Source organism: Oncorhynchus kisutch, linkage group LG30 (genome assembly GCF_002021735.2).
Source record: "Oncorhynchus kisutch isolate 150728-3 linkage group LG30, Okis_V2, whole genome shotgun sequence".
NCBI lineage: Eukaryota > Metazoa > Chordata > Actinopteri > Salmoniformes > Salmonidae > Oncorhynchus > Oncorhynchus kisutch.
The window spans coordinates 7,274,550-7,287,498 of NC_034203.2; the positions used below are offsets into that span (position 1 = coordinate 7,274,550).

At 43.7% G+C, this 12,949-nt stretch overlaps 1 protein-coding gene and 1 long non-coding RNA gene across 3 annotated transcripts in view; both read right to left on the minus strand.

Moving 5' to 3' along the window:
* The window catches only part of LOC109874531 (fibroblast growth factor 12), a 48,989-nt gene that overhangs the window by 14,531 nt on the left and 21,509 nt on the right, over positions 1-12,949 (minus strand). For both annotated transcript variants that reach the window (XM_020466478.2, XM_020466479.2), the window contains one exon: positions 10,342-10,445. In XM_020466478.2, coding sequence (XP_020322067.1) covers positions 10,342-10,445 — 104 coding nt within the window. The remainder of the gene's footprint in view (positions 1-10,341; positions 10,446-12,949) is intronic.
* LOC109874532 (uncharacterized) lies at positions 5,492-7,877 on the minus strand. Its single transcript, XR_004206414.1, has 3 exons — positions 7,535-7,877; positions 5,834-6,834; positions 5,492-5,719 (listed from the first exon to the last, which is right to left on the minus strand). It is a non-coding gene; the product is annotated as an uncharacterized LOC109874532 (long non-coding RNA).

Genomic DNA, 12,949 nt, shown 5'->3' on the forward strand with positions numbered 1-12,949 from the left:
ATGGTTTGTTGAGATTTGTGTGAAATAACTTGACTAGCCTGCACAAAGCCCTGACCTCAACCCCATCGAACACCTGGGTATGAATTGGAATGCTGACTATGAGCCAGGCCTAATTGTCCAATATCAGTGCCCAACCTCACTAATGCTTTTGTGGCTGAATGGAAGCAAGTCCCTGCAGCAATGTTCCAACATCTGGTAGAAAGCCTTCCCAGAAGATTGGAGGCTGTTATAGCAGCAAAGAGGGAACAAATTCCATATTAATGCCTATGATTTTGGAATGAGATGTTCGACGAGCAGGTGTCCACATACTTTTGGTCATGTTGTGTGGCTTAGCATTAGCTCATCATAATCAGTACAACTTGCCAAAAAGTATTTTACACACATTGTATGTGTCCATTAAAATCTATGCAAGAATCGGAAAGCATGATTTGTCACCCAATACTTGAAAACGTGAATAAAACTGTAAATACATTATGCTCCATACATACATACAGTGTGCTCCACTAGAAAAGACAACACAACAGAAAATAAGGCACTTAGGAACGGACACATGCATTTGAAGGCAATGTGAGCAGCAGCCATAAAACACGCTAGGGGGAAAAAGTTTATGCTAGACTGCGCAAATGTCTGCATACTTGATCTGTGGAAACACTGTGAAAGTGTTTGGGGCTCTCCTCGAAAAGAGTTTGTCCGGCTTAGTAAAGCCTCAAAGCATTCTACGTGAATTCATGAGGAGGCGGAACACATCTAAATTCAAACCGTTTTGAATTTGAAATTGACATGTTGAAACACAGCCTATAAATAATTTGCAGTCTTGGTTTGAGGGCAGCACGGGTTAACTATCCGGTTCGGCTGTTTGCCAAGGCCTCTGTGATCTGCCAGGTCATGCTAATTTCCCATGATGCATGTCTGGAGAGATGGGCCACTGTATACGGCTGCTCTCTGTTTAATTAAAATGGGTCTTTCAGCCACTACTGTGAAAGCCTTCATGGCTTCTGACAGATTCCTTATCCTCTTTGTGTAAGGGGAAAGATTTGTGCTCCGGCCCATAAGAGTGATGATGAAGGATTGTGTAGCAGAGCCTTAAAAAAGCAGCTGTTTGACACTGGGGTTAAAGTCCGTCTGGCCGTCTGGCTCCCAAGATCAAATCAAATTTTATTTGTCACATACACATGGTTAGCAGATGTTAGTGCGAGTGTAGCGAAATGCTTGTGCTTCTAGTTCCGACAATGCAGTAATAACCAACAAGTAATCTAGCTAACAATTCCAAAACTACTACCTTATAGACACAAGTGTAAGGGGATAAAGAATATGTACATAAAGATATATGAATGAGTGATGGTACAGTGCGGCATAGGCAAGATACAGTAGATGGTATTGAGTGCAGTATATACATATGAGATGAGTATGTAAACAAAGTGGCATAGTTAAAGTGGCTAGTGATAGATGTATTACATAAGGATGCAGTAGATGATATAGAGTACAGTATATACGTATACATATGAGATGAATAATGTAGGGTATGTAAACATTATATTAGGTAGCATTGTTTAAAGTGGCTAGTGATATATTTTACATCATTTCCCATCAATTCCCATTATTAAAGTGGCTGGAGTTGAGTCAGTGTGTTGTTAGTGGTGGCTGTTTAACAGTCTGATGGCCTTGAGATAGAAGCTGTTTTTCAGTCTCTCGGTCCCTGCTTTGATGCACCTGTACGGACCTCGCCTTCTGGATGATAGCGGCGTCAACAGGCAGTGGTTCGGGTGGTTCTTGTCCTTGATGATCTTTATGGCCTTCCTGTGACATCGGGTGGTGCAGGTGTCCTGGAGGGCAGGTAGTTTGCCCCCGGTGATGCGTTGTGCAGACCTCACTACCCTCTGGAGAGCCTTACGGTTGTGGGCGGAGCAGTTGCCGTACCAGGCGGTGATACAGCCCGACAGGATGCTCTCGATTGCGCATCTGTAGAAGTTTGTGAGTGCTTTTGGTGACAAGCCGAATTTCTTCAGCCTCCTGAGGTTGAAGAGGCGCTGCTGCGCCTTCTTCACGATGCTGTCTGTGTGGGTGGACCAATTCAGTTTGTCTGTGATGTGTACGCCGAGGAACTTAAAACTTTACTACCCTCTCCACTACTGTTCCATCGATGTGGATAGGGGGGTGTTCCCTCTGCTGTTTCCTGAAGTCCACAATCATCTCCTTAGTTTTCTTGACGTTGAGTGTGTGGTTATTTTACTGACACCACACTCCAAGGGCCCTCACCTCCTCCCTGTAGGCCGTCTCGTCGTTGTTGGTAATCAAGCCTACCACTGTTGTGTCGTCCGCAAACTTGATGATTGAGTTGGAGGCGTGCATGGCCACGCAGTCGTGGGTGAACAGGGAGTACAGGAGAGGGCTCAGAACGCACCCTTGTGGGGCCCCAGTGTTGAGGATCAGCGGGGTGGAGATGTTGTTGCCTACCCTCACCACCTGGGGGTGGCCCGTCAGGAAGTCCAGTACCCAGTTGCACAGGGCGGGGTCGAGACCCAGGGTCTCGAGCTTGATGACGAGCTTGGAGGGCACTATGGTGTTAAATGCCGAGCTGTAGTTGATGAACAGCATTCTCACATAGGTATTCCTCTTGTCCAGATGGGTTAGGGCAGTGTGCAGTGTGGTTGAGATTGCATCGTCTGTGGACCTATTTGGGCGGTAAGCAAATTGGAGTGGGTCTAGGGTGTCAGGTAGGGTGGAGGTGATATGGTCCTTGACTAGTCTCTCAAAGCACTTCATGATGACGGAAGTGAGTGCTAGTCGTAGTAGTCGTTTAGCTCAGTTACCTTAGCTTTCTTGGGAACAGGAACAATGGTGGCCCTCTTGAAGCATGTGGGAACAACAGACTGGGATAGGGATTGATTGAATATGTCGGTAAACACACCAGCCAGCTGGTCTGCGCATGCTCTGAGGGCGCGGCTGGGGATGTCGTCTGGGCCTGCAGCCTTGCAAGGGTCGACACGTTTAAATGTTTTCCTCACGTCGGCTGCAGTGAAGGAGAGTCCGCATGTTTTAGTTGCGGGCCGTGTCAGTGGCACTGTATTGTCCTCAAAGCGGGCAAAAAAGTTATTTAGTCTGCCTGGGAGCAAGACATCCTGGTCCGTGACGGGGCTGGTTTTCTTTTTGTAATCCGTGATTGACTGTAGACCCTGCCACATACCTCTTGTGTCTGAGCCGTTGAATTGAGATTCTACTTTGTCTCTATACTGACGCTTAGCTTGTTTGATTGCCTTGCGGAGGGAATAGTTACACTGTTTGTATTCGGTCATGTTTCCAGTCACCTTGCCCTGATTAAAAGCAGTGGTTTGTGCTTTCAGTTTCATGCGAATGCTGCCATCAATCCACGGTTTCTGGTTTGGGAATGTTTTAATCGTTGCTATGGGAACGACATCTTCAACGCACGTTCTAATGAACTCGCTCACCGAATCAGCGTATTCGTCAATGTTGTTGTCTGACGCAATACGGAACATATCCCAGTCCACGTGATGGAAGCAGTCTTGGAGTGTGGAATCAGATTGGTCGGACCAGCGTTGAACAGACCTCAGTGCGGGAGCTTCTTGTTTTAGTTTCTGTCTGTAGGCAGGGATCAACAAAATGGAGTCGTGGTCAGCTTTTCCGAAAGGATGATGGTAATTGAATGTTTTAACCTGACTGACTATAGGGGAGAAGTCGTAGAAATGTGGTTCCACTGTCACAAACTCTTGAAATTAGCTTTGCATTGAGTTAATGTTTGTTAAATTACTGTTTAATTCAACTGTAATGTAACGTACACAATAATGTGTGATTTGTATCTTTTAAGTTTAAGTGTGTTTGTACTGGTTGGTGTGTATGTAGTCATTTATTTGTCTCTGTACATATATTGTGCATCTGTGATTGTGTGAGTATATTTGCAAAAGTATTGGTGAATTTATGTATCTGTATGTGAGTGTACTAGCATCATGTGATTATGAATATTTTAGCATTCTTATCTCTATTTATGGATTTATATACATTTGTGTGGATATGTGTGTGTTCGTGCGGGCATATGTTTGTGTATGTGTATTTCTGTTTAACTTGTTGCCACCAGAGACGTCGAAAGCCGAGCTACCCTCTCTGACAGACTCATCACGGCTGAGCAGTGATCATATGGCCATTACAGCCGCACCACAAGTCCCTCAGCAGTCAGACACTCCTGGGGGACCACATACCCCTCTTCTCCCCGTACATAGTCTAACGGGATTAGAAAGTTGTGCTGCTGTCCGTTACGTAACCAATCTGAGATCCTCCTCTCTGCTGCACCACATTCCCACAAACGTGCTCAAGCCTCTTCTGTCAGTGCAGAGGCATTCATTCGTCACCAATCGGAACAGCTATGACGCCCTCCCCATAGCTATCACACACACAGCCCACCCACCCACAATTGAGCCCCACAGAAACATTGTATCATCCTAAACTTAAAGAACGACTGACCTTCCTGATTTGGCCTCGTTTTGAAGTTTGGTCATTAATAAAATGTTAGCAGCCATGACTGAAGCCAAATGAGAGTTGTCTTGGGGGTGTGGTTTGATGTGGGTGTTTCTTGGGTGTGTCTTTGCCATCCATTCAATCACAACAAACAAGGCAGTAGTGAGTACAGTGAGGTAAACTAAGCTAGCTTTGTTATGGAGAGAAGGAAATGTTGAAGTGAAGGACTTCTCCCCTGACTGACGTGTTATCTCAAGGTGGTCAGCTAATTCAGTTCTATGTGTAGGCTAAAGCCTGGGCTGACCTTATGTTTAGCCAAGCTGACAGCAGCTAGCTAGTATAGCTTGGAGATAGCTGTAGCTGTCTAGCCTATCGAGCTGATATTTCTCTGTGAAATCAGTTTAAGGCAAGATAGCAAGAGCCGGTGGCTGGTATGCGTTTCACAAGACACTTGTTCTAGAACACCTTGCTACCAAAATAGCTTGCAACTTAATTTCAATGTTTCATCACTTCATGTAAAGACATGTTACTGTGGAAATTGTACAACTTCAGCTGTCTAACCAGAACAGAAATGGCATTCTATTTGTCCAAATCTGAGATGTACAGCTCTCTGGGTGAGGTTCTGTCTTCATCACCCACTGGAGACTTGAAGTCCCTTCCATCTATGTAATGTTTTAGACAGGTGCAGTCAGGGGACAGGAGAAGTGGAGTGCATGACACTCCATCCCGGATGTGACAGAGTTTGCTTCAACCCATGGGTCCAGTAGGCAGAGTTCAATAACTACTGGAGGATGGCGCACTTCTCATACCACTCTGTAGGCTACTGACCAATTCAAAGCTTCCTCCAGGTTAGTAGCCTAATCAGTAATATTAGAGGAGTGCAATTGCTGAACTTGTTACATTTACATTTGATATTTTAGTCATTTAGCACTCTTATCCAGAGCCACTTACGTAGATAACGTTCAAGTGTAACAGTTCCATGTAGAATAAACCCTACTTCACATAACACTATAGAAGCAGTGTTCTGCTAATATAACAATGTGCAAATATTATACCTTTCTGTATGGTGTGTGTGTGTGTGTGTGTGTATCCCACATGGATAGTACAGTCCGATTCAATAATAACAAAAGACCACAACAAGTAATAGATATGTTGTATAATTTGAATGCTGAGTGCAAGATCTCTGTCCCGGTTCAGACATCAGTATCAACCTGAGGACTCCATTTCAAAAGAATCTCTTTCTGTCCTCCATCTGTAGTAAAACAAGGATGAGTTGATGAGTGACATGTATTGAAAGAGTGATAGTGCATCACAAGTATTTAGTAATATCTTATTACTTATCCCCTTCTGAGGTGTTTGCCAATACCTGATGTCTATGGCAGCGTAGATCGGCTCCAGGTCCCTCGTCACAGATACTGGTCATAAAGGAGCCTGACTTAGGCTCCTATATCTGACCCAGCTCGTATATCACAGAGGGAGGGAGAGAGAAAGTCGGTCACCATACAGTCATGGAAGCCAACAGTAAATACACTGTTGATCATAGCCAATCAGAGATTATGATTCACAGCTAATTCACAAGGGACACGTGCCAGCATGGCACTGACTGGTTGACATTACTCACTCAGGCCCAGGAGTAGTCCATTGGCACAGTGGAAGGGGGCACCTCCTTACAACATACAAGACACACATACTGTACACAAATCAAAACCAATTTTATTTGTCATATGCAGTGAATAAAACATGTGTAGACCTTACCGTGGCATGCTTACTTACAAGCCATTATCCAACAATGCAGTTGATTTAATTGAGTCAAGTAAATATTTACAAAATAAACTAAAGTGAAGAAAAATAATAATAAAAACAATAACGAGGCTATATACAGGGGGTACCGGTACCGAGTTAATGTACAGGGGTACAGGTTAGTCAGAGTAATTTGTAAAGTGACAATGCATAGATAATAAACAGCGAGTAGCAGCAGTGTCAATGTAAATAGTCCAGGTGGCCATTTTATTCATTGTTCAGCAGTCTTAAGGCTTGGGCGTAGAAGCTGTTAATAAGGAGCCTTTTGGTCCTAGACTTGGCGCTCTGGTACAGCTTACCGTGCGGTAGCAGAGAGAACAGTCTATGACTTGAGTGGCTGGAGTCTGAAAATGTTTCGGGCCTTCCTCTGATTTTTTGGGGACTTCCTCCATCATACAGCACTGGTTACATTATCAATGGTGGTTAGGTGAATTCCAGGACTTTTAACCAAATCAAATGTGACCAACCTTATTCAAAGGTCCTCCATTACTCTGAAGCAGGACTGGTGTCTGGCCACTGCCTCAGCCTTCTGTAACAGCTCCTGATATGGTAGGTTTTGTACGTAGCCTGTGAATGAAATAAAATATCATCAATAAACATTTAGCGAGAAAAATAACTTACTTTAGTTTGGAAGTAATTTATATGCTAATAGAGGGGCTGTCACAACAAAATAGATTAAGGCCGGTGATGCTGACACAGTTAATATGCAACCAACTGTGTACTTTGCTGAATGCTTGCTGACAAGAGCCATAGCTATATTTATTTTTGCCCTAGAAAACACACAATCAACTTTTATGAGAACAGGCATGTTGTTTTGGGTTAGCAGACGGAGACCCCAAATGCTAGCTAACTCTTGCAAATCAGGGTAAGTTATAAATCTTTGCATGAGTTGAAATGAGTTGGCCAGCCAGCTAACGTTAACTAGCCAGTTCGAGTTGAAACATTATTGAAAGCAAGCTTGCTACATCCTCTGATTAGCTAGCAAGCTAGTGCCCAAGTGCCTGCCCTGTATTGACCCTAAATGTCAATGGGCTAGTCAGCTGTTTTTAGCAAGGTAGCTAGCTAACATGAGCTGCATATCTTCCTCGGACAAGCTACATCACATTACACGTTAGCTTCATGCATTTAGCTAGCTATAGTACAGTATCATTCCTCTTTCATCTGTGGTATCATAGCTAGCCTGGCTCGCTAGCGTTATCAAAAAATGTTGTATAACCAAACGTCGCTACTAGCTAGTACCAGCTATTTACTTTGCTAAAGTACTCACCAACACCAGCGGTTATACGGTTGACATGCGGCAGAAGTGACCGTGTCGGAGGTAATCATTCCTGGCCATTTGGCAATATTGTTGAAATGCATTGGAGGTTTGCATCAACTTTATGGAAGACAATTGTCCCTCCAATTTGCCGAGTGAAATGTGCGTGCGTAGCACCCATATGCAAACTTGACAACAAATGTCCACATGGCAGCTGGGGAAAGACCACAATGTGTTGTCTCTGGGCAATTGGGCATCATCGGCAAAAGTGGGCATGTACAGTTGAATTCTGAAGTTTACATACACTTAGGTTGGAGTCATTAAAACTCGTTTTTCAACCACTCCACAGAAACTATAGTTTTGGCAAGTCGGTTAGGACATCTACTTTGTGCATGACACAAGTAATTTTTCCAGCAATTGTTTACAGACAGATTATTTCACTTATAATTCACTGTATCACAATTCCAGTGGGTTAGAAGTTTACATACACTAAATTGATGTGCCTTTAAACATTTAGGTAAATTACAGAAAATTATGTCATGGCTTTAGACGCTACTGAAAGGCTAATTGACATAATTTGTGTCAATTGGAGGTGTACCTGTGGATGTATTTCAAGGCCTACCTTCAAACTCTGTGCCTCTTTTCTTGACATCATGGGAAAATCAAAAGAAATCAGCCAAGACCTCAGCCAAAAAATTGTAAACCTCCACAAGTCTGGTTCATCATTGGGAGCAATTTCCAAACGCCTGAAGGTACCACGTTCATCTGTACAAACAATAGTATGCAAGTATAAACACCATGGGACCACGCAGCCGTCATATCGCTCAGGAAGGAGACACATTCTGTCTCCTAGAGATGCACGTACTTTGGTGCGAAATGTGCAAATCAATCCCAGAACAACAGCAAAGGACCTTGTGAAGATGCTGGAGGAAACAGGTACAAAAGTATCTATATCCACAGTAAAATTAGTCATACATCGACATAACCTGAAAGGCCGCTCAGCAAGGAAGAAGCCACTGCTCCAAAACCACCATAAAAAAAAAGCCAGACTACGGTTTGCAACTGCACACGGGGACAAAGATCGTACTTTTTGGAGAAATGTCCTCTGGTCTGATGAAACAAAAATAGAACTGTTTGGACATAATGACCATCATTATGTTTGGAGGAAAAAGGGGGAGGCTTGCAAGCCGAAGAACACCATCCCAACCGTGAAGCACGGGGTGGCAGCATCATGTTGTGGGGGTGCTTTGCTGCAGGAGGGACTGGTGCACTTCACAAAATAGATGGCATCATGAGGGGGGGAAATTATGTGGATATATTGAAGCAACATCTCAAGACATCAGTCAGGAAGTTAAAGCTTGGTCGCAAATGGGTCTTCCAAATTGACAATGACCCCAAGCATACTTCCAAAGTTGTGGCAAAATGGCTTAAGGACAACAAAGTCAAGGTATGGGAGTGGCCATCACAAAGTCCTGACCTCAATCCCATAGAAAATCTGTGGGAAGAACTGAAAAAGCGTGTCCGAGCAAGGATGCCTACAAACCTGACTCAGTTACACCAGCTCTGTCAGGAGGAATGGGCCAAAATTCACCCAACTTATTGTGGGAAGCTTGTGGAAGGCTACCCAAAACATTTGACCCAAGTTAAACAATTTAAAGAAAAAGCTACCAAATACTAATTGAGTGTATGCAAACTTCTGGCCCACTGGGAATGTGATGTAAGAAATACAATCTGAAATAAATCATTCTCTACTATTATTCTGACATTTCACATTCTTAAAATAAAGTGGTGATCCTAACTAACCTAAGACAGGGATTTTTTTACTCAGATTAAATGTCAGGAATTGTGAAAGACTGAGTTTAAAAGTATTTGGCTAAGGTGTATGTAAACTTCCAACTTCAACTGTAAGTAGCCCATACCCAACCCTCCAGTAAGTCGTGACGAACTCACTTACAAACTCTGTGTTGGACGAGACTGACTTCATGACCAAAACTATCCTATTTACACTTTGTAGTAAATTTTGAGACAAGAGGGCTTCCCGAGTAGCGCAGAGGTCTAAGGCACTGCATCGCAGTACTAGAGGCGTCACTACAGATCTGGCCCAGCGCTGTCTGGGTTAGGGGAGGGTTTGGCCGGCCAGGTTTCCCTTGTCCCATCGCACTCTAGCGACTCCTGTGGTGGGCCGGGCGCACGCATGCTTCCGGGTTAAGCGAGCAGTGTGTCAAGAAGCAGTGCAGCTTGGCAGGGTCGTGTTTCAGAGGACGCATGGCTCTCGACCTTCGCCTCTCCCGAGTCCGTACAGGAGTTGCAGTGATGGGACAAGACTGTACCAATTTGATATCACGAAATTGGGGAGAAAAAAATATGAATAATAATAAAAAATGAAAAAATAAATACAATTTCACACAAGAATAAATGTTTCTGACACATATTGATGCCACATAGGCAGTTGTCAAAGGAGAAGTTTGATTTTAGGGGCAGTTAGTCTTTTTCTCTAAAGTTTGCATTAAGTGCATGCAAGGTACTAGAAAGAAATAAGGAACAAGGTAGAAATTATTGCACAATAAAACAAGTGTTTTACACAGCTCCACACAAAAATACCGAAATTGATATGTATCAATGTAGAATGAATGTGGTAATGTACAATGAAGGAAAACATTTTACGAAACAAAACAAAAACAACAATACAAAAACATATGCATGCACACTGCACAACATCAGCATGTATTCAGACACACACACAAATACACGCATGGACTCATAAACAAACAGGCACAAACACACATACACACACGCCTGTGAGAGGCGGTGGCTCTTACTGAGCTGTAGAGGAATCCTTCTCCGTTCATTCCAATGTAGAGGCCGGCCTTCACCCCTTGGATGGCCACCACCCTCAGACCCACAGGAATTAGATTAAACAGGGCTGAGAGGGAGAGATTGAGAGAGAGAGCGAGAGAGGGAGACAGAGAGAGAGAGAGAGAGAGAGAGAGAGAGAGAGAGAGAGAGAGAGAAAAGACAGGTATTACTCACCGGAGACCTTTTGACCTCGCACTTTTAGTATTTAACTTTTACCTGTGAAAGGCCTGCTGTGCGCAATTATAACTGAATTACCCGGGAGATGGATCCCACTTCTGACACCAGTGTGACCTGACTGATATTCCTGTATGGCACCTCTTAAAGTGGGGTTTTTGAACAGTGGCTGGCATTGTAGTTATACCGCATGCATTTTCCTTCTGAGGCAGAATTCCCTCTGAAGTGGACACTCCTTTTGAAGTGGTCTTCCCTGAGAGCAAATATTTGACAAAACGTGGACATCCCTCTCTCAGGTGGACTCTTTCCTAAAGTGGACTTCCTCTAGTGGTGAATTTTCATGTTGAGTGGTTAGGGATATAGCACGAGCACTATTGATTGTAAGTGGTGACGGAATCAGATAAAGCTCAGATAAAGCTCACAGGGATTAGAGGAGAGGTGCCAACAGAGGTCTGTCCGCCCAGCAGATTCAATTTCACTCAATAAAAATCGACATGCCGCTTTCGCCTAGCTATAGTATAAATTGTCCTCTGAGGATCTCCAGGCAGGAGATATATACTTACACTGAAAAGGCTTTGTTGGATCTTTCAGTACTGTACTCTGGGCCCAATGTGGCGAGGTTGTCCAGCACTTCATAGTTTCCTTTCTTTTCCATTTTCTCGCTCTCTCTTTCATTCATCCGTCGCTCGGTTGCACTTTCTGACGGAGGCCTCTGTTGCTTTGATGACCAAAACTTGTCTCTCCGAGGATTCGTGCATGACTTCATGAGCATGAGACAGAATGTTCTGGACGAGAGCTGCCTCTACATCAGCCATCAACCGCACAGACATATTGTAGGGTTCAATCAGATCAGATGCAGTGCCCTCAGACAGACCTAGACATATTGTAGGGTTCAATCAGACCAGATGCAGTCCCCTCAGACAGACCTACATTGCCATTGCCTGAGATCAGAGAAGTGGTAGGACGTGTGGAGTAGAAATCATGAAATGATTAATAGCTGCCAGAGCTCTCATTTGACTTGTTCAACAACTGTGACTTAACTAATGAGACAGGAGCTGTCCTACATTCGAATCCGTAAGAGAAAACCCTGCTTTTGTCTACTTTATCGAATTATTCAACAATCATGTCCTTTAAGCATGCAAAGACATTGGCAAACATTGAGTTTTTATTTCATTTGATTTATTTAACCTTTATTTAACTAGGCAAGCGTTAACGACGAGCCTGTAACTCACACGTCTATAATATCTGACAGACACCAGCTAAAGCTGGCCTAACCTGCCATATGCGAGTGTAAAAAGATTTCCAGAAATATTCATTCTTCAAAAGGGCAGACAAACGTGTCAAAGTGACTCAAGAACGCCAACTCCTAGGAATGTCAGCCCTCTGAAGGAGCTGTAATCGGCCAAGGCGAATCCAAAAGGGAAGGTAAGCCTGTTTGATGCGCTAATATGGGCTCGGTAGATAATACAACCCCGGGACAGTTTAGAAAGTGCTGGGCCGTGCAAATGGGAAGGGCAGTTCCTATAATCCTGAGGGACATCCTTTAGGTGAAATTTGGTGGGAGAAAGCAGGGGGGGGGCTTACTGTGACAGATAGAGAAGGCTCTCTCAGCTGCACTAACAGCTCATGCTAAACAAGAGCATTAGCCATGGAGATGATGGAGCAGGCGAAGAACTAGCACTGTATATAGAGTTGGTCTTCCACAACCAGCGATGGCTTCATAAGCCTCAATTTGTGCAGGTACTTATAGAGGAGCGATCAACCGAATATGCGATGAAATTAGTGTCGGGTTGCTGACTCAAAATTGAACACGGTTGTTAATTAATTTAATGGTGGATTCCAGCACTCTCTTGCAATTGTGTACTAACCTACCAGTCAATCATATTACCAATAAGACGCCCACTCAGTACTATAAATGCAGCCGCCTGCACCCTAAACCAGCTTTATCAGCCCACCAACAAATATCATGACATTTAGAAACCAAATTCCTAATTTTGGACAATTAAACAGAATGTTTTGTATTTGTGCATGAAATCCTCCTGTTCTCTGAAATCAACAGTTTATCCATGTCAGATTTGCCTTCAGCTTGCTGCCTAAAGAATAAGCATGGACCATTCTTTATTGGAGGAAAATTAGAGGCCAAATCAATGTAACTGAAATGTCTGGTTTCACCATAGCTGGTCACACCTAGTATGCAATTAGAGTTTTTTCCTCTGATCCCAAAAGTACAACCAAACCGCCTCCTGAAAGTAAATTATTCCTGCCATCTCGGCATCACATAATGTAGCAGAGGTCAGGAGGTCGAGCAGTTCAAGGGTGGAGGTAATCTATTATTCTAATAATCTATCACACAGATCAATAGGTCCTGAATGCCAAGCTTTCACTTTGCATTTCTCT